General features: G+C 37.3%; 5 protein-coding genes across 21 annotated transcripts in view; 2 read left to right on the top strand and 3 right to left on the bottom strand.

Annotated features, from left to right (window-relative positions):
- LOC147844108 (uncharacterized) overlaps positions 1-17820 on the top strand; it is a 93040-nt gene extending 75220 nt beyond the window's left edge. The window contains exons 2-3 of the mRNA XM_087254074.1: positions 12307-12591; positions 12891-17820. Of these exons, the coding sequence (XP_087110200.1) occupies positions 15026-15991 (966 nt within the window). The 5' untranslated portion in view covers positions 12307-12591; positions 12891-15025 and the 3' untranslated portion in view covers positions 15992-17820. The remainder of the gene's footprint in view (positions 1-12306; positions 12592-12890) is intronic.
- The window catches only part of LOC141385583 (uncharacterized), a 607868-nt gene that overhangs the window by 242541 nt on the left and 346460 nt on the right, over positions 1-18867 (top strand). The window lies entirely within an intron of this gene.
- Positions 1-18867, bottom strand: part of LOC147844106 (serine/threonine-protein kinase pim-3-like) — a 151754-nt gene that overhangs the window by 51647 nt on the left and 81240 nt on the right. The gene's annotated exons all lie outside the window — the stretch shown is intronic.
- Positions 1-18867, bottom strand: part of rufy3 (RUN and FYVE domain containing 3) — an 881807-nt gene that overhangs the window by 814322 nt on the left and 48618 nt on the right. The window lies entirely within an intron of this gene.
- The window catches only part of LOC147844107 (serine/threonine-protein kinase pim-2), a 41738-nt gene continuing 23563 nt past the window's right edge, over positions 693-18867 (bottom strand). For 2 of the 12 annotated variants that reach the window (XR_015491603.1, XR_015491597.1), the window contains 3 exons: positions 4892-5046; positions 1746-2011; positions 693-1474 (listed from right to left, as the gene is read on the bottom strand). The gene's annotated coding sequence lies outside the window, so the exon portion shown is untranslated. The remainder of the gene's footprint in view (positions 1475-1745; positions 2012-4891; positions 5047-18867) is intronic. The other 10 variants (XR_015491605.1, XR_015491599.1, XR_015491600.1 and 7 more) reach the window with 7 other exon arrangements.

Genomic DNA, 18867 nt, shown 5'->3' with positions numbered 1-18867 from the left:
GCTGTATTATCAATAAATGAATCTCCTTTATCACAAGTAGTGCTGGAATCCTCTTTGTTCTTACAGTTTTATTTGTTTCCATGTACGTTGTGAAGTGTTAGAGTTGCTCCAGATCTTACCTCTTGAGGAGAGAGTTGACAGTAAACAATAGCAAACAATAATGTACAGCAGTAGCCCATCTATATAAAAGTGAATAAAAACGTTAATAAAAAAGGAATGAATCACACATTATTAAAATAGTACAAATTCTATACAATATAGAATTTATAGAATAAAATAATACATTATATTTTAAAATATTAATAATAGCAATACAATATGAAATAGTATGTGCATATTTATGTATAGGACTATAATCATAGTATGAATAATACTTTATTAGTATTCATAACTTTAATAGTTTTTCCTACTATTATAATATTAAAATAGTAGTGGAATTACAACAAATTAAGATGATATAGGCAGATACAAAATATAGCGTGTAGCGGGTAAAACATACTGTGTAGCAGGATTGCATAAAACTTAAAACCTCAGTTATTCAGACACGTGACATGATTCTAAACCAATAAACAACATTTAAAGTCCTTCAAGTTTTGTCATTGTACCACTAGATGGCAGCAAAAGAGCACTTATTACAGACAGTCTATGGGTAAAACACTGTTATTGCATTTTAAATCAAACTTAGTCCAATCTTACCATTCAAGGTTTTTTTATTCCACTTATGAAATTATATTTAATTACACTGAAAGCTGATTATTCTGTATATACATTTCAACAAAAGGTTTTGAAGGTCTTGTTAACATTTTGTTACCTATTCTTTGGTTTAAATATCTACGTGTGACACAAAATGTGTATAAGCATGATTAATGACTATTATTAAAAAAATAGATTTCTGTTTATTTTTTCTCCATGTCAACATTGTTATTTGTGGATGTGTTTTTGTGTTAGACATAATTATAAATGTATATTAAGTGAAAAACACTGTATCTAAGCTGTCGTTTGTCCAAGCAACTTGAAATTTGCCATCCAGTTTTCTAAGGTGGCATAACATGAAAAAACATGGCCATCAGCCAATTAATACAGAGCAATTTTTCATTCGTCTTTGTGTGTGTGTGTGTGTGTGTGTGTGTATAATACATCAATCAATGTATTGGGTATTCAATCTTAACCCTTTTAACCAAAACATTGTTGTGTAAAGTGTTTGACAGTGTGGTACATCCTTATTTTGTGGAAGACAGACACAACTAATAATAAGACTAAAAAAAGTTATTAAAAATGCCAACAAATGTTGACTTAATTTAGTTTACACTAGAGTTCACTGATGAAATATTTTTGAAAGCAACCTCAGTGTTACAGCACATGAATCTATAACCTTCCTGATACTAAAGCTTTGCAGACAGGTTTCTTGAAATGTCTTGGGAAGATGTTCTTCAGTTCTTCTGAATTATCTGATCTCTGCGTGGAGCATCGGCTGCTGTCAAACAAAAATTACACTGCATTATTACAATTAATAGCAAAAATGACACACTACACCAAAAGATTACTTAATAACTGACTCAAAATCATTTTAGCTGGTGAAAATAATGTTCTAATATTTTGTTCTTACATGAAACAATACTAGAATAATTTATAGCAAATCTTGTCATATTTTTTGAGCCATACTATAGTAAAGTAATTGAAAAAATCTGTTCTATAGTTGCTATGGTGGCGGCGCGGTGGCGCAGTAGGTAGTGCCGTACCCTTACAGCAAGAAGGTTGCTGGTTCGAGCTTTGGCTGGGAGTTTGCATGTTCTCCCTGTGTTCGCGTGGGTTTCCTCTGAGTGCTCCAGTTTCCCCCACAAGTCCAAAGACATGCGGTACAGGTTAATTGGGAAAATTAAAACTGTCCGTAGAGTGTGTATGGGTGTTTACCAGTGTTGAGTTGCGGCTGGAAGGGCATCCGCTGAGAAAAACATTTGCTGGGTAAGTTGGCGGTTCATTCTGCTGTGGCGACCCCAGATTAATAAAGGGACTAAGCCGAAAAGAAAATGAATGAATGAATAGTTGCTATGGTAACACAACATTTCTACAACTAGAGGGGATTTTATACTACAATACACCACAGTTTACTGTATAAAAACTAAAGTATATTGCTGTACAGTTTATTAGATCACTGTATTCAATCTAAATTGTTGTATGAGTAATGGGAGTGAATAACAGCAACATTAATATGAATATTTCGATTGCAGCCATTTTAATTTAGAATAAAATGTAAGCTAAAATATAAGTAGTAAGCTAACTCACTGTAAAAAAAATAAGAAATCCGTAAAAATACAGAGAATGTACTGGCAGAAAATTACCAGCACATTTTCCTGTTTTTTTACAGAAATTTCCTTCTTTTGTAAACGGAAAATTCTGTAAAACTTCCGTAAAAAAAAAAAAAAAATCCAATAAATTTACAGTAAATTCTCAGTACAATTTACTTATTCCGTTAAATGATTATACAGAAACTTCAGTAAAGTTTAAATAGAAACATAAATTTGTAAAAACACTTTATCCATAAAATTTTGCAAGAGTACATTAAAATTTCTTTATAAAGCCAATTTAGTTTTGCAAACATAGAACAACAAATAAAGCACAATGTGTCACGGTTGTAGGTGTGTGCGCACTTCTGAGTAGGTGCGTTCGACTTCATGCAGCGCTGCGCAGATCGATCGAAATCTGTCTTAAAGCGGTGCATTCTGGTTAGAAATCTTGTCCGGATTGATGCTGCGCCGACGCCACGTGACTGTCACATGTGGCATCAAAGTACCGCGACAGCGCTCCGAGATCAGACGGCAAACTCAGACCATGCAGCTTCTGAAGAGCGACTGCAGGAGCTTTGATGACGACACCGATATTACACGATTGGCCAAGTTCACCACATGACAACAAACACGTGTATTTCGGGTTTATAATTGGACAAATTCCGATTCAAAAGTTTCAAAACAAACAATTCACTTTTCACACCCTCTCTATCCTGTACACATCTTGCTTATTAAAAGACTACAAATATTTTACTGCAGTAATCATCTTTTGTTAAATAATCTGGTTATAAAGGTTAGCTTGTTTGCACAGGTTTATTTTTTTTAACTTTTTTATACAGACTATTCATCTCCATGAACGATTTAAATGATATATTTTAGTGTATATTTTAGTGAATAACCTAAATATGAACTCAAATAAGTCTTACAGACTTGAAATAAGAAAATCATCATCATTGATCCTGCCCCCCTAAAGCTCTCTTAACAAATTAAAGTAAAGAACTATTTTATTAAATAATTATAAAATGGCTTTATTATTATAATATAAATATATATTTTATTTTCTGTCTAGCAGTTTAAAGGCTACCTGCTCTTTCTGGGAAACTTCTACATAGCTCACTTATTTTACCTTTTGTTCTTTTCAACACAATCTTTTTGGATTTAAAATGCTTTTTTGAAAATTCATTCATTATCCAAAATAATGTCATTTATTAAGACCTAATCAAAACACCTTGTTTTGCTTTTTACATGGGAAATTTTTATATCTATAAATGTACATATATGTAAACCCTTTTTTAGCAGATTCAAACAAGAAGTATTAGCCTAAAGATTGATGTTTAACTCCTAGAATTTATGCTTATTGCTTTGTATTTAATAGACCTGTTCGTTTTTATGTTTATATTAACCTCTCATTTCCTCTTATTTCTCTCATGCATTTGTTATATGTTTTTCATAATTCTCTCTTATTGTTTAAAAAGGAACTACAGTTTAAAGAGCCTGTATTCTGAATATAAAAATAACAAAAAAATATGATGACGCCATGTGATCGGTCATCATGACTGCAGCAACTTTGAGTCCCGAAGTGTCCAGCTGTCCGTCTTGACGGCTCCGTTTTCAACTCCGCCCCGCCTGCGCTCGGCTAATCTCGTTGATCACCGGCTGCAGCTGAGCTTCATGTCGAACGCACCTAGTGTCTTTTTGGTCACATGGTTTTGTTTTGTTTTGGTGTTCCACGTGTATCTGACGTCAGTGTTTTTGTCACGTGCTATGTGGAGTCCTGCTGTCCTGATTAGCCTGCCAGCTGCGACTCGTTAACTCAGCTATATCTGGGCAGCGTGTTCCTTGTCTCGTGTCAGTTCATTATTTCTCTGCTGATCTCTCTGTTTGTGTTTAGGACTAGCGTGGAGTCCCTTTCTGAGACCTTGCTACTCGGTCCCCATCTGTTTTTCTGATTCCCTATAGAGTGGGATACGTAGCTTGTATGTTTGTTTATTTTTTCCGGTTTTGGACTTTGTCATACTATATTGACTGCGTCAATAAATTATTTTTACTTGCAATTTGGGTCCTTCCATTACTCTTACCCAATCATAACACAATGTGCACAAAGCCATTTATTTTTTTAACATTACATTCACTAAGTTATTACAAAAGAAGAAAACTATAAGCACTGAAATTGAAACAGGTAACAAAAATAAATGTCACAGAATGAAAAGTTAGTATTTCATGAATTTATATTTGTATAATCGCTTCCCTTTGTTATTTTCTGCATTTACTATTACTTCTTAAACCAATAAACAGGGAATCTTAAACAAACAGGCCTGCAGCTTTGGTAAAAATGCACATCCAAAAACAAAATTACAAAGAACATACAAATTTCTTGTGAGCGTATAAACATACAATATCAGTACTTCATTAAAATTACCTTATAAAAATAACCTCATAAGTAAAACATTTCAGAATGTAAAAATGGTATAGCTAGACCCAGGGAACAAGGCTATTGTCATTTTTTATTAAAGAGAAGAGCATGAATCAAAAATTCCATCAGTCATGGAGGAATGTTGTGATGTTGAGAACTGCAAAAAGCAGGACTCCATGTGTATGTTCATTACCTCTCTGTATGCCAATTTCAGCAATCAAATGTTCAGTGTCTTTGGACAAAGCTCACATTTTCCAAGGATTAAAGTCATTTAGAACATCCGAGGTCTTAGAAGAGTCCCTTTCATCTCAGCCTATGACCATCTTCCAGGATTTATTTTCAAGAAAACTGTGAAAGGAAAAAATACTTTTAGCTTTAGAAGTGATGCACTAAATAAAATTGCCGAAGTAACACACCTTTTCAGATTTTATTTTGAAGGGAAAAGTGTTTACTTGCCCAATTAGATAAAATCATCAAAAATATTTTGATATTACTTTCCATGTAAACATTTAATATTTAGTTTAGTTCTAATTTTGAAGTGTAAATAATTTCATTTGATTTGTAAGTCCTGCAGTACCTTGGTATAACTTAATGCAATAATCAAATGTAAGAAATGAAATTTATTCATTTAATAAAATAAAAAAAAAAAACTTGCCAACAAGTAGATGCTTGCAATCAAAGATTACACACTTTGAACAAAATAACATCAAAAAGGATGATTCAGTTTGGACTGAGGTGAGAAACACTTTTCATTAGAGATAGAATAATGCCACCAACATCTCATACTGAATTGACAGAATGTTTTCTGAGGAACTCTACACTAAGTAAAGTTTATTCATAAACTAATTTCGAGAGGAGCACGTGATTATGATTGAACACGGCTGATTCTGCATTAGCATGCATGATCCACCAATCAGGCCATTCCTAACCCACTATAAAGAGCCAGGGTTTTTTTCACTAGAGTGACTTTAGGTGCGTTCGACTTCATGCAGCGCTGCGCAGATCGATCGAAATCTGTCTTAAAGCGGTGCATTCTGGTTAGAAATCTTGTCCGGATTGATGCTGCGCCGACGCCACGTGACTGTCACATGTGGCATCAAAGTACCGCGACAGCGCTCCGAGATCAGACGGCAGACTCAGACCGTGCAGCTTCTGAAGAGCGACTGCAGGAGCTTTGATGACGACACCGATATTACACGATTGGCCGAGTTCACCACATGACAACAAACACGTGTATTTCGGGTTTATAATTGGACAAATTCCGATTCAAAAGTTTCAAAACAAACAATTCACTTTTCACACCCTCTCTATCCTGTACACATCTTGCTTATTAAAAGACTACAAATATTTTACTGCAGTAATCATCTTTTGTTAAATAATCTGGTTATAAAGGTTAGCTTGTTTGCACAGGTTTATTTTTAAACTTTTTTATACAGACTATTTACTGCATTCATCTCCATGAACGATTTAAATGATATATTTTAGTGTATATTTTAGTGAATAACCTAAATATGAACTCAAATAAGTCTTACAGACTTGAAATAAGAAAATCATCATCATTGATCCTGCCACCCTAAAGCTCTCTTAACAAATTAAAGTAAAGAACTATTTTATTAAATAATTATAAAATGGCTTTATTATTATAATATAAATATATATTTTATTTCCTGTCTAGCAGTTTAAAGGCTGTATACCTGCTCTTTCTGGGAATCTTCTACATAGCTCACTTATTTTACCTTTTGTTCTTTTCAACACAATCTTTTTGGATTAAAATGCTTTTTTGAAAATTCATTCATCATCCAAAATAATGTCATTTATTAAGACCTAATCAAAACACCTTGTTTTGCTTTTTACATGGGAAATTTTTATATCTATAAATGTACATATATGTAAACCCTTTTTTAGCAGATTCAAACAAGAAGTATTAGCCTAAAGATTGATGTTTAACTCCTAGAATTTATGCTTATTGCTTTGTATTTAATAGACCTGTTCGTTTTTATGTTTATATTAACCTCTCATTTCCTCTTATTTCTCTCATGCATTTGTTATATATTTTATTCATAATTCTCCCTTATTGCTTAAAAAGGAACTACAGTTTGTAGAGACTGTATTCTGTTTTATTTGTAAATGTTTTGTTGTTATAAATAAAAATAACAAAAAAATATGATGACGCCATGTGATCGGTCATCATGACTGCAGCAACTTTGAGTCCCGAAGTGTCCAGCTGTCCGTCTTGACGGCTCCGTTTTCAACTCCGCCCCGCCTGCGCTCGGCTAATCTCGTTGATCACCGGCTGCAGCTGAGCTTCATGTCGAACGCACCTTTTGATTTGAAGAATACACTGCTCTGCATCAGCTGCTACAACAACTTCTCCAGCTACAACAACAACAACAACAACTTCTCCAACAACAACAACTTCACCAACCACAACTTCAACAACTTCTCAACCTTCTACTTCAAATTGCCTCACACAATGCAATCTCTGTGTCTTCAACTCAATTCTCCAACAAGATCACAATAAAAACTCGATCATCATCCATGAACTCTGCCTAAACACTCGATGCCTGCAATCCAAGCTGAACTCTCTTCTAGGGGTGCACCAGCAGTAACGTACATGACACCTTTTTAAAGGGAGGCCTTGCAAACTACAACTAAGATTAAACATTCATCTTTGAAGGATGAATTTAGCGTGAATAGAATGACTCACCTCTCAATCAAGGGTCTAGGCAATCCAATCCTTAAAACACCAGGGGCCTGTTTCAGTAAGGAGGTTCAAACAACTCAGAGTTTAAACTTGAACTCTGAGTTGATTTACCGAGAGATTAAAAACTCTGAGTTTTCGGTTTCAGAACAGCTGATCTGAGTTGGGTCAATCAACTTTGAGTAGACCAACTCAGAGTTAAGCGCGCACACCGTGACTTTAAAAAGGCATTATCAATGGAGCGCAGACATTACGAGTGACTATGGCAACATCTTATAAAAGAGATCACCATTTCTTTCTCCAGCTGAACTTGATGTTCTCATGCAAAGTTATATCAAATATGAGCGTATATATTTGAAAAGAAGCAACCATCAGTGAAGAAGAGACAGTTAGCGTGGGAAAACAGCTGCTCAAGTTAATGCCTAATTTAACTTTTTAAGTATTTAAATATTTAAGTATAATAAAATAAGTAATGTAATTTGTGACGTTTATATATTTTTTTCTAAACTTTTTTTATACATTTATTAGTTTTAAATGATTTAACAGTGCACTTGTGTGTCTGCCTTTTTTATTGATCAAGTGATAGAGGTTAATATAACATTTAGAAGGTAAGCAGTGCTAAAAATAATTTTTAGAAAGAATAATAATCCCATTAATCTAGTTACAGTGCATGTCGAAGGTGAATTCAATTTAATTATTTATTAAAAAAGCATAAGCCATTCTAGTACAGTTCTTCTGTGTGTGACTAAAATGTAGGCAATAGCTGTGTTTCCATCCAAATATATTACATAAATTTATGTGCAAAACTGGAATATTGCATAAAAGATGCGAATAAAATTCCATCCAACGAGTCAAAGAGAAAGAAAAAATCGTCACTTCCTGATTAAACTGGCACCAAATATCAACAGTAAAAGCAGAATTTACTGTGGTAGAAGAAGCTGCGTCAATTAATTCTTTATTTAGCCTAATTAATGTACTTGCGCCTCGATGTCAGAAGACAATGCTGAAACACAATGAACACGTGGGGGCGTCTGAAGCCATGAGACGCGGAGACTCTTGACACGCTCCAGACGTTCGGAGGTAATTAATAATATACACTAATACTGAAACAGTTAAGGCATTTTAGAATGACTAAAACAATAATTTAAGACGTGTTACAGTGTGCTCAGCTTGCTGGTTTGTTCATTTACACACATTTTCATTATCATATGATCATGATCTTTTTTTAATGTACATGCTGTAATTTGTTCAGTAAAAGTGTTTCCATCGTAGTTTATGCACAAATTTTCTATCGAATAAAAGTGTATCCTACTCAGTTATGCGCGTTTTTTATGCATATTTTAAAAAGTTATGTGCATCATGACGTTTCTATCAATAGTTTTTATGCACGTATCCAAAATGAGCATTAAAATAGGTGGGTGGAAACGTAAGGCTAAGGCGAGAAATACCGCTTCATCTTTAAAAAAGGGGAGGAGACCGACAGAAACTCTGAGTTTAGAGAATAAAACCTGCTTCTGACCAGGTTAGATTCACAGAGTAAGTTACCACAGTAACTGACTCTGAGTTAAAGTTACCTTTTTTTCAGAAACAGGCTTGACTTACCCTGATTTCTCGAGTTTAACAAACCTGCCATTTTGAAACGGAAAACCCAGAGTTTCTCTCATTTCAGGGTTAAAATACTCTGAGTTTTCACTTAACCTCCTTTCTGAAACAGGCCCCAGTCCACAACTTATTCATACGTTGATAAACATCAATGTTAATCCTCCAAACTACTCGCTGTGGTGCATTCAATTGAGTAGCGTCTCCAGTCATAACACTACTTCTCTGGCAAACAAAATGGCCTCCAGCCTTTTTCTGCAAATTTGATTGACACTCCTTCGAGCCAATAGCCGAAAGGAGAAGCGTCACCATCCAATGAACTCTCAAAAATTTGAGATGGTCCCACCCTCTCTCTTGACAAGCTCATGAATGGACCCTGTGGCAAAGACTTTGTGAATGAATTAGATATGCTTGTGATTTTTATCACTAAGTTTCCAAAGTAATACTATTTCTGGATTAAAGTAAAGCCCATAACTATCATTCCATTCACACAGTTACTACTAAATGGTGACATTAATTTTAAGTTCAGGGTTTGATGTTTGTAGATGATAAATAAATAAATACATAAATAAATTCATAAATAAATAATTATAAAATGTATAAATCAAGAAAATTAATATAAAATAAATAACTAATTAAAATAAATCAATTCACTAAAAAAACAACAACAACAACAACCACACTGCCACATCTGATAGCAATTCAACTTATAAAAAGTTTTTTCTGCTACTGAAAAACATTCAACGCCTTAGGCATAGAAGTCCAATTGTAATATTCCCCAGTGACTCATGTCCATACACTTAAAAGCAATAAGCTTATAATGGCAAGTCGGTTAGATGTGAAACCGGCAAAGAAACAAAACTTCCCTCTTTGACTTCCACGAATGAGAGGAGGACATTTCTGACATGTCTGATGTTTCATCCATTGACTCTGCGTTAGATACATTTTAAGCAATTTCTATATCACCAAGGGGTTTAAACTCCACTATAAATCCACCTACCCTGTCTTCAAGAGGTACATTAGGACCACTACACGAGCAGATTTCCCATTAATCTGCCATCCGTAGGAGGGACGAATGCCCACCTCTACTATCTTTGCCCATTGTGACAATGAGGCTATTGTACAATGCATTAACAAAGGCACTTCCACACTTAGTTGCCCATGCTCTTATTAAGACACCCCGCATGGTTATCAGCTAAAACAATTCATTGTGTTTGCCATAAATGTACCATGTTGTAATGTCATTTCTGATTCTCTCTTGTTTTTCTCATTTCAGAGATCATGTCAGCTAGTTGCACAAGCTGACCCTCATCCAACCTATTACACTCCACATCCATTTCTAAATGCATTCACACTCTTTGCAAATGACACTTTTCCACTCACATAACCCACACCCTCAATGCCATATTCACACTAGCCTTTTTTTAATTTTTTGAAGTCTTCTGAACTAAGTATGACATTTCAATCCAACAATACACCTAACCATATCTGATCTAACTTTGCAGGATGAAGGGATGCAGGATGGTATCTGTTCCCCCACACATCCATTCTAAACCTCCTAGCATTTTTACACCACAGAAGAGCAATACCACCTCAGGGAAGCCCAGCCGGTCCTCTTCAGCCAACTTCCACCATCATGCATTATTGGGTATAAGTATGACTCTGTCATTTCCTTCCTATTTTCCTTCCTATTTAACCTAGGAGCTCCTTCACTACCCTTCCACGGTTTTCTAGCTTTAACTTTCTCTCCAAATTTGAACTATCCCATACTTCTATTCACTTCATTCACCACAGCTCTGACCAATTCAGGGGTTGTCTTGAGTTTCAATTGCTGCAACAGGAATGCTCTAAATGAGCTTACATAGACTTACAAATTTTCTAAATACCACTGTCGTTGCACTCCCCGCACTAATACAGCAGTAAATGCTTCTGCGGGAGCACAAGTTGCCTCCATACTGACCCACTACACCACTGCAGCTGCAGAAACGCTCCGCAGAGTTGCACACCCATAGCACCACTGCTACCGCAGTGACCCTCTATCTAAGCCTTATTCACCTCCATCTTTACATATCACTAAAGGCAGTATTTAACGTTCTCGCGGAGCACTCAAAACTTTCCAAAATCGACTGTTGAGGGCTCCGCTGAACTATACAACCCATTAACATCACTGAAACTGCAGTGACGCTCTAGCTGAGCCCCTTTTTCACTTTCATCTCTACATATCACTGCTAATAGTACTTAACATTTCAGCGCGAGGCTCCAATACTGAGTACCACTGCACCTCTGCTACAGCAGAGATGCTTTGCCGAGCCTTATTCTCCCTCGGCACCACCGCTGCAACAGTTAAGCTTTGCCTGAGCTGCAACTGCAGAGATACCCTTTTAGACTTAATTCTCTCCACCACTGGTTTTATTGCACTTCTGTAACTGCAGAGAAGCTCTGCTGAGATTATTTTCCCCCTTACCATTGCTGCAGCAGTGACGCTCTGCCTGAACAGTCTTCCAAAAACAAATATAACTCTGTCATTGGTCCTTTTACACCTTTAAATCCTCAATTTGCCTCAGCCAATATTACCTCAAAGAAGCCCAGCTGATTCTCGGTTGCAGACTTCAACCTAGTTTTTCAAGCAGCACGACTCTGTCTGTTCTCCCTTCTTTTTTGTCTTAGTTGCATAGGACTCATTTTTACTAAACTTCCCTTTTTATTTTATTAAACTTCTCTTCTCTTCCTCTTTATAATTTTTCAATTTCACTTGCACTCACTCTCCGCAGCTCGGATTCACACAGGGGTAGCCCCAAGCTCCCACTGCCACAGCAGTGAAGCTCTTTAAGAGCTCACATACACTTTTCAAAAATTTAACCATTATCACACTCCCCCGCAATAATACAGCCATAAAGGCGTAGTGGGAACTCGTATTGCTTCCATACTGACTACAATCACACCTCTACAGCAGCAGTGACGCTCAGCGAGCGCATGTACACTTCCACTTAGCAATCCACTACTGATACACTCTCCAGCACTGCCAAAGCAGTTAAACGTCTCTGCGGAGGCGTATTTCCCTTTCAGATACTGACTTTTATTGCACCTTTGCAGCAGCAGAGACGCTCAGCCAAGCTTCTTCCCCCCCTGCACCACTGCTGCAGCAGTGTCACTCCACCGGAGCTCATGCACACTACCATTTATCCATACCACTACTGACACACCCCCTTGGACTGCCGAAGCAGTTAATCAGTTAACTGCTTCTCACCACTTATCTGCTGCTGCCAGCTCTGCAAACCTCATAGCTTCATTTTTCATCACTACCATAGTAAGCCTCTTTTACAGAACTCACCACATACGTTCTAAACCTTTACACTTATCCCACTCACTCTCCCGCTGGTCCTTGCAATTAATTCTGCCCCGGGAGCACACATAGTCATACATAAGCCATCTGCCAGCACACCACTCCAGTAGAATGACCACTCTTAGTTAATTTTTACACCCACACCAGTCTCAATTGCTCCTTCAAGCTATTCTAGCATCACTTTTTCAGCAGCCGGATATTGCATTAATCTCCATTGACTTTTGGGGGGTTCTTCAAATACGCGGCTGCTGTCCCGAGTGGAGCATTTTAGAGAGTTGTCGTGATCTACCTGAGCTCAAGGCTCCCCTCTCTTCCTCCAAACGGTAGGGAGCCCAGGGCTTAAGAACCTTCGAGCTCAGGGCTCTCTCCCGGGACAGCATGCCAAACTTGCTTATAATCAATCACCAGCTAAGTGTGAACTCTTGAAGTGAAGTTTATTCATAAACTAATTTTAAGAGGAGCACATGATTATGATTGAACACTGCTGGTTCTGCATTAGCATGCATGATCCACCAATCAGGCCATTCCTAACCCACTATAAAGAGCCAGGGTTTTTTCACTACAGTCATCTTCGATTTGAAGAATCCCCCCTTCCACCCCTATCTTTTCACCTTTCCCTCCATAGGGCAGCACGGTGGCCCAGTGACTAGCACTGTCGCCTCACAGCTAGAACGTCACCGGTTCTAGTCCTTTAACAGGCTGGTGGTCATTTCTGTGTGTAGTTTGCATGTTCTTCCCGTGCTTGCGTTGGTTTTCCCCAGGTCCTCTGGTTTCCTCCCACATTCCAAAAACATGCACAACAAGTAAATTGATAAATCTAAATTTGCAATACAGGTAATCTCATAATGCAGCATATCTTTTAATAGCATTCAATTTTTAGTCATCAGCTCTTATCAAGGGGGAGTTGTCGAGATCTACCTGAGCTCAAGGCTTCCCCCTCTTCCTCCAAACGGGAGGGAGCCCAGGGCTCAAGAACCTTCGAGCTCAGGGCTCTCTCCCGGGACAGCATGCCAAACTTGCTTATAATCAATCATCAGCTAAGTGTGAACTCTTGAAAGCTGCAAGTGGTATGGACTATATATCATTACCACCAAACAAGCAGTCATTGTCTTCAATGCATAATGTCATTGTCTGTGGTTTTAAATGAATAATATAAAACACATTAACACATGTATAGGTTAGATGAAGTCACTAATGTAAAAGAATTTAAACCAACCTCTGCTGGAAGTAAAGATGTTTTGTTAAGTTTTTGTTAACAACGCTACTCGCGGATGCGCAAATATAAAATGGAACTTCCTGATGCAGTCTTAGCTTTTAAATTATTGGATACTGCTTGCTTGGATGTTAAAGATCGACAGTTGGCTTTAACAGCATGTGCAGATCTGACTTTTGCATCAATGAAGTCGGCACTTAAGAGAATTTTCACCGGAAATATGTCTGCATTAACGGTGGGAATTAACCAGGAAACTGCATATATAACAGAACAGAGACGACAGAGAGGCAAGTCATGGCCTCAGAATGAACAAAAAAGGACACCATTACCTGGCACAAACCCCCTGGATAGATATGGTTGCAGATCAAAATGTGTGGTGTGACAAAGCACGTTTCATTGAGCCAAGGACTGCCCACACAAACGTGAGCAAATCAAACTGACTGAAGATGCAAAATGCAAGAAATGATGTGGAGGAATGCAACATCACTCTGTTTACAGAAGAGTTACACACTGAAGCAGCAATCCTTATGACTGAATGTTTTGGATCTGCAATAATAGACACTGCATGCACTCGGACTGTGTGTGGACAAGAATGGCTAAATCACTACATAACTGAGCTCAATCAAGAAGAGACTAATGACCTGAGAAAGACAGAAACATACAGCCATAGACCATTTAGGTTTGGAGATGGAAAAGTGGTCCGCTCCAACAGAAAGTTAAAAAATTCCTGCAAAAATTGGACAGATCAAATGTAAGATTGAAACTGTTCCAGCCAACATACCATTGCTCTTAAGCAAAGCCTCTCTTAAAAGAGCAGGAACAGTTTTAGACATGGAAAATGACAGAGCGGTAATGTTCAACCAGCCAATAGAACTTGACTTTACAAGCTCTGGTCATTATTGTGTAAATATAATGGACAACGAAAGTAGCTCAAAAGACATGCATTCTAATGAGCAGATTTTGACAACTGCCGAAGACATTACGCAAAATGTAAAGGATGATGAGAGTCAAATTTTGATCATTTCAGATACAATGAGCTCAACAGAAAAACGTCACATCATGATGAAGCTTCACAAACAATTCGGCCATGCTTCTGTTGATAAACTGCAGCGACTACTTGACAGCTCGGGTAATAAAGATGCTGAATGTAACATGATCTTAAAAAAATTGTAAGTGAGTGTGAGATATGTAATGGATATGGTAAAGCTAAACCAAAGCCTGCTGTTGGCCAACCACTGGCAACACAATACAACGAAACTGTCGCTGTAGATCTACATGAACTTGAACCAGGTGTGTGGTATCTCCACATCATTGACCAGTTTACTAGATTCAGTGCAGGCAGCATTCTAACCTCAAAGAGATCCTCTGAAATAGTCAAACATTTTCTCCATGACTGGATAAGCGTACACGGCCCACCCCAAAAATATTTAGTGAATATGGAGGAGAATTCAATAATGATGAGGTGAAAGATATGGCGGAGAACTTCAATATAGAAGTAAAAACTACAGCTGCATATAGCCCGTGGAGCAATGGCCTCCTGGAGCGACACAACCAAACACTCACTGAAATCATAATGAAAGTGAAAGCAAGCATTGGTTGTTATTGGCACACTGCAATGGACTGGGCTCTTATGGCAAAGAATACAATGCAAAATGTCCATGGCTACAGTCCTCATCAACTGGTGTTTGGACAGAATCCTAACTTACCATCTGTGCTAACTGATAAACCTCCAGCTTTAGAGGGCACTACAAAGAGTCAATGGGTGGCAAAACACATCGCTGCTTTGCACGCATCAAGAAAGTCTTTTATTGAAGCAGAGTCATCAGAGAGGATTCGGAGAGCATTGCGGAAGCAAATACGCAACACGGATGAGAAATATGAAATGGGTGACAAAGTGTACTACAAAAGAGTGGATTGTCCAGAATGGAAAGGGCCAGGAACTGTCATGGGTCAGGATGGTGCAGTAGTATTTGTGAGACATGGAGGGACTTGTATTAGAGTACATCATCTCAGACTGAGAAAAGTGTACAAAGAAGGTGAATATCAACATATAACAAAAACTGATGAAGACAATGTCACAGACAATGAACAAGAACAAGACTTTACTGAAAGTAACCAACAGCCAGCAGAAGAGACTGAAATCAAAGTACAACAAGGAGTGGGACAAATGCAGAACAAACGGAGGCAGTATGAAACAGAACAAACAAGTGATAATGCAGAAACACAGAGTGATGCTAATATGGAAACTGTGGTCATGCTACAAAAAGGACAAACTGTAAGCTACAGGGATAGAGAAAATGGTGTTTTACACACAGCTGAAGTCCTGGGGCGTGCAGGTAAAGCTACAGGCAAATATAAAAATTGGTATAACCTGTTGCTTATTGAGCCCACAAGTATTGACCTTATTCTCCGCAGACGAGCGGGTGCTGCCATTTGAATCTTTTTGGCACTAGACTTCCGGTCTCATTCACTTCCATTCATTTTTAGACATTAAAAACTGCTTGTTTCGCTGTTTGATGTTGCAAACTGATATTTTCTTGTTATATTATTCTACTTGGTCTGTATAGTCATGCAAACATTTGTTTGTAGAGCAAGTAGTTTGACCGTTTTTTGCCGTTTATTATTCCTTGTCATTTCTCCCATAGGCGACTGAAACGGAAGTTCTAAGACGATCGCGAAAACAGGCGCACTTCCGCATTTTAGAATAAGGTCAATACCGGGTACCACAGAATCTGCTGACATGTCAAAGGTTGAGAATCTACAAATTCAAAACACTGTTGCTAATGCTAACTCCACTAATGTATGTGAGGATGTGTTTGTAATAAAAAATGTAAGATTTGACTTGGCAAAACAGGATGAGATAAAAAGCTGGATAGATAAACAGGTCTTTGAGGAAGTAAAGGACGAGGGACAGAAATGCATTTCCACTAGGTGGGTATGCACCTACAAAGAGACACCTAATGGGGTTTTACCCATAGCTCGTCTTGTAGCACGAGGTTTTGAAGAACTAGAGATGTCAGAACTAAAAAGGGACTCTCCAACATGTTCTTCAGACTCTCTTCGGCTCCTTGTGGCAGTGATTTGTCAAAGACAGTGGAATCTAAATTCCATAAAAGCTGCATTTCTACAAGGACTGAAACTGTCCCGGGACCTTTATATCAAACCACCTCCCGAGGCAAACTGTAAAAAAAAACTATGAAAGCTAAAAAAGTGTGTGTATGGTCTGGCTGATGCTTCACTTTACTGGTATAAAAGAGTGAAGGACATTGTCATGAAGTCAGGAGGAACAATGTCAAAAGTAGACAGGGCTGATAGTGGAAAAAATTCCTGAGCCTGAACTTTTTTTCCTTGCCCCTGAGGTGAGTAGGGGTGGGGGTACTATGTATGCAACGCACTTTTAACACATAACTTGTGGGCCCCTGGGCCCAAATATATTAACAGCCTATGTGTAACCCTGATCATCATTATTGTCAAGTGGCTCTTTTTAGACACATGCCAGTAATGTCAGTGACACATGCCAGTAATGTCAGTGACACATGCCAGTGTCAGTGATCTTGTGACATGTGCCAGTAGGTGTCAGTATAAGCACGTTATAAGCACATTAATCTTATAAGTCTCTTTGCTTTAATATTTAAAAATCATTAGGCAAATGACACCTGTTATCTTACATGCATATATGTTATGAGTTTTCAACATGCATTTTATTATAACTTTTTAAAGGATATTATTTAATATACCTTAAAATGAAAATAAGTTAAATAATAAAATAAATGAATTAATTAAAAGCATAGAGAAGTCCATATTGTAGGGAACAAAGGAACTGCCAGGATGCAATAATATACAGTACAACAGATAAGTGTAACCCCTCCCATACATAAGCATGCCACAATAAATTTGACTGACATGTACTGTCAAATGACTATATTACGTACGGAAGTATGACTACGAATACATAAAATAAATGCGTTTAAATTAAAACATCGTGGAGTAGCTCAGCAAATAAACTAACTTCCGACGCGATAAATTAGGTTAAAAGTCGCGTAATGATTAAATATGGTTTTGCTCGTGTTAATTAATGTCATAAGCTTCGCCGGGTGTCGATGTCACTGCAGTGACATGCAGCGCGACACTCTGAGTGACACAGGTCACTACACATGCCACTAGCGAGTGACACAGTGGAAAACCGGACTGTGCCACCGGAAGTGTCACTACACTCAGTGGCATGTGCCAGTGTCATCTGTACGTCAGATGTCGTGTCACTCCATGTTAAAACTGCTACTGTGAATCCGCGTTCAAGCGCACACAATAAGCTAAAACTCGCCCCAAGCACCGGCAAAAACAAATAACAATGAATGTGTCGAGGAAAGAGTAAGGACATATCTTAATTATTTATTTATTATTTTATTTTATTATTATTTTATTTTATTATTTATTATTTTAATTTATTATTTACTTATTCTGAGTCAGTGTCGCAAAGATCCTGACTGGCAATCTCCTCTTGGACTCGCCTTTAGAGAGAAATTCATCTTTACGGATTACATAAAGGAGTTTTTTTTGTTTTCGATTTTTTTTATTTCGTTAAGTAATAATTTAAAGCTTTCTATAAATATATTTATTATGTCTGTGAGGCATATTGCTTCATTTTGTTAAGCGCTCCTGTTCAAAAACCAGACGACAGAAAGCGCATAATTTTGGTTTTCTTTATTTTATAAAAACGCTGTAACGTTTTTTGATGTATTACTCGTACTTTGTGAGCAAAAATGACGGATAACTTTAAATTGCTCCCACTGAAAAAATGCAAGTGATTGCTCTGGCGCCTCGATGTCCTGCAAGCTTTTTATAAGCAAACTATGCGCCTAATAGCACACATTCTTTAACGTTTAAGCTACCATTGTTTTTTACTTGAACTGTTTTATATCTTTTATTTTAGGCAAGTCGTGATGATCTGAGAAGGCAAACTGATCAAACAGACAATGATGGTCTTCCGCTGGGCGCTGTTCGTTAAAAAAAAAACTTATTTTTAACGAATAAAAAATGCTCCAAACGTTTTTCTAAATAAGCGTTTTTCTAAATAATAAAAAACGAAACTAAATATAAACACTTTGCCATTAGGATACATACAAAACTGAACTATTTCATAGCTGAAACACTAAGTTGTTTAAGGAGAAGGGGGAAATATATTTTTGTCCCGTCTATTGCTTCACCGTTATTTCGAGAATTATCCCAAAACATATCAGCGTATATGTGCCGAAAACGAAAGTTTCATACAAATTCTGAATGGATTATAGCCTGGAAAGTGCAAAGCACGCTCCT

Source organism: Danio rerio, chromosome 5 (genome assembly GCF_052040795.2).
Source record: "Danio rerio strain M-AB ecotype USA chromosome 5, GRCz13ab, whole genome shotgun sequence".
NCBI classification, from domain to species: Eukaryota; Metazoa; Chordata; class Actinopteri; order Cypriniformes; family Danionidae; genus Danio; species Danio rerio.
The sequence above is the reverse complement of the archived record's forward strand: the minus strand, read 5'-3'. Positions and strand labels throughout refer to the sequence as shown.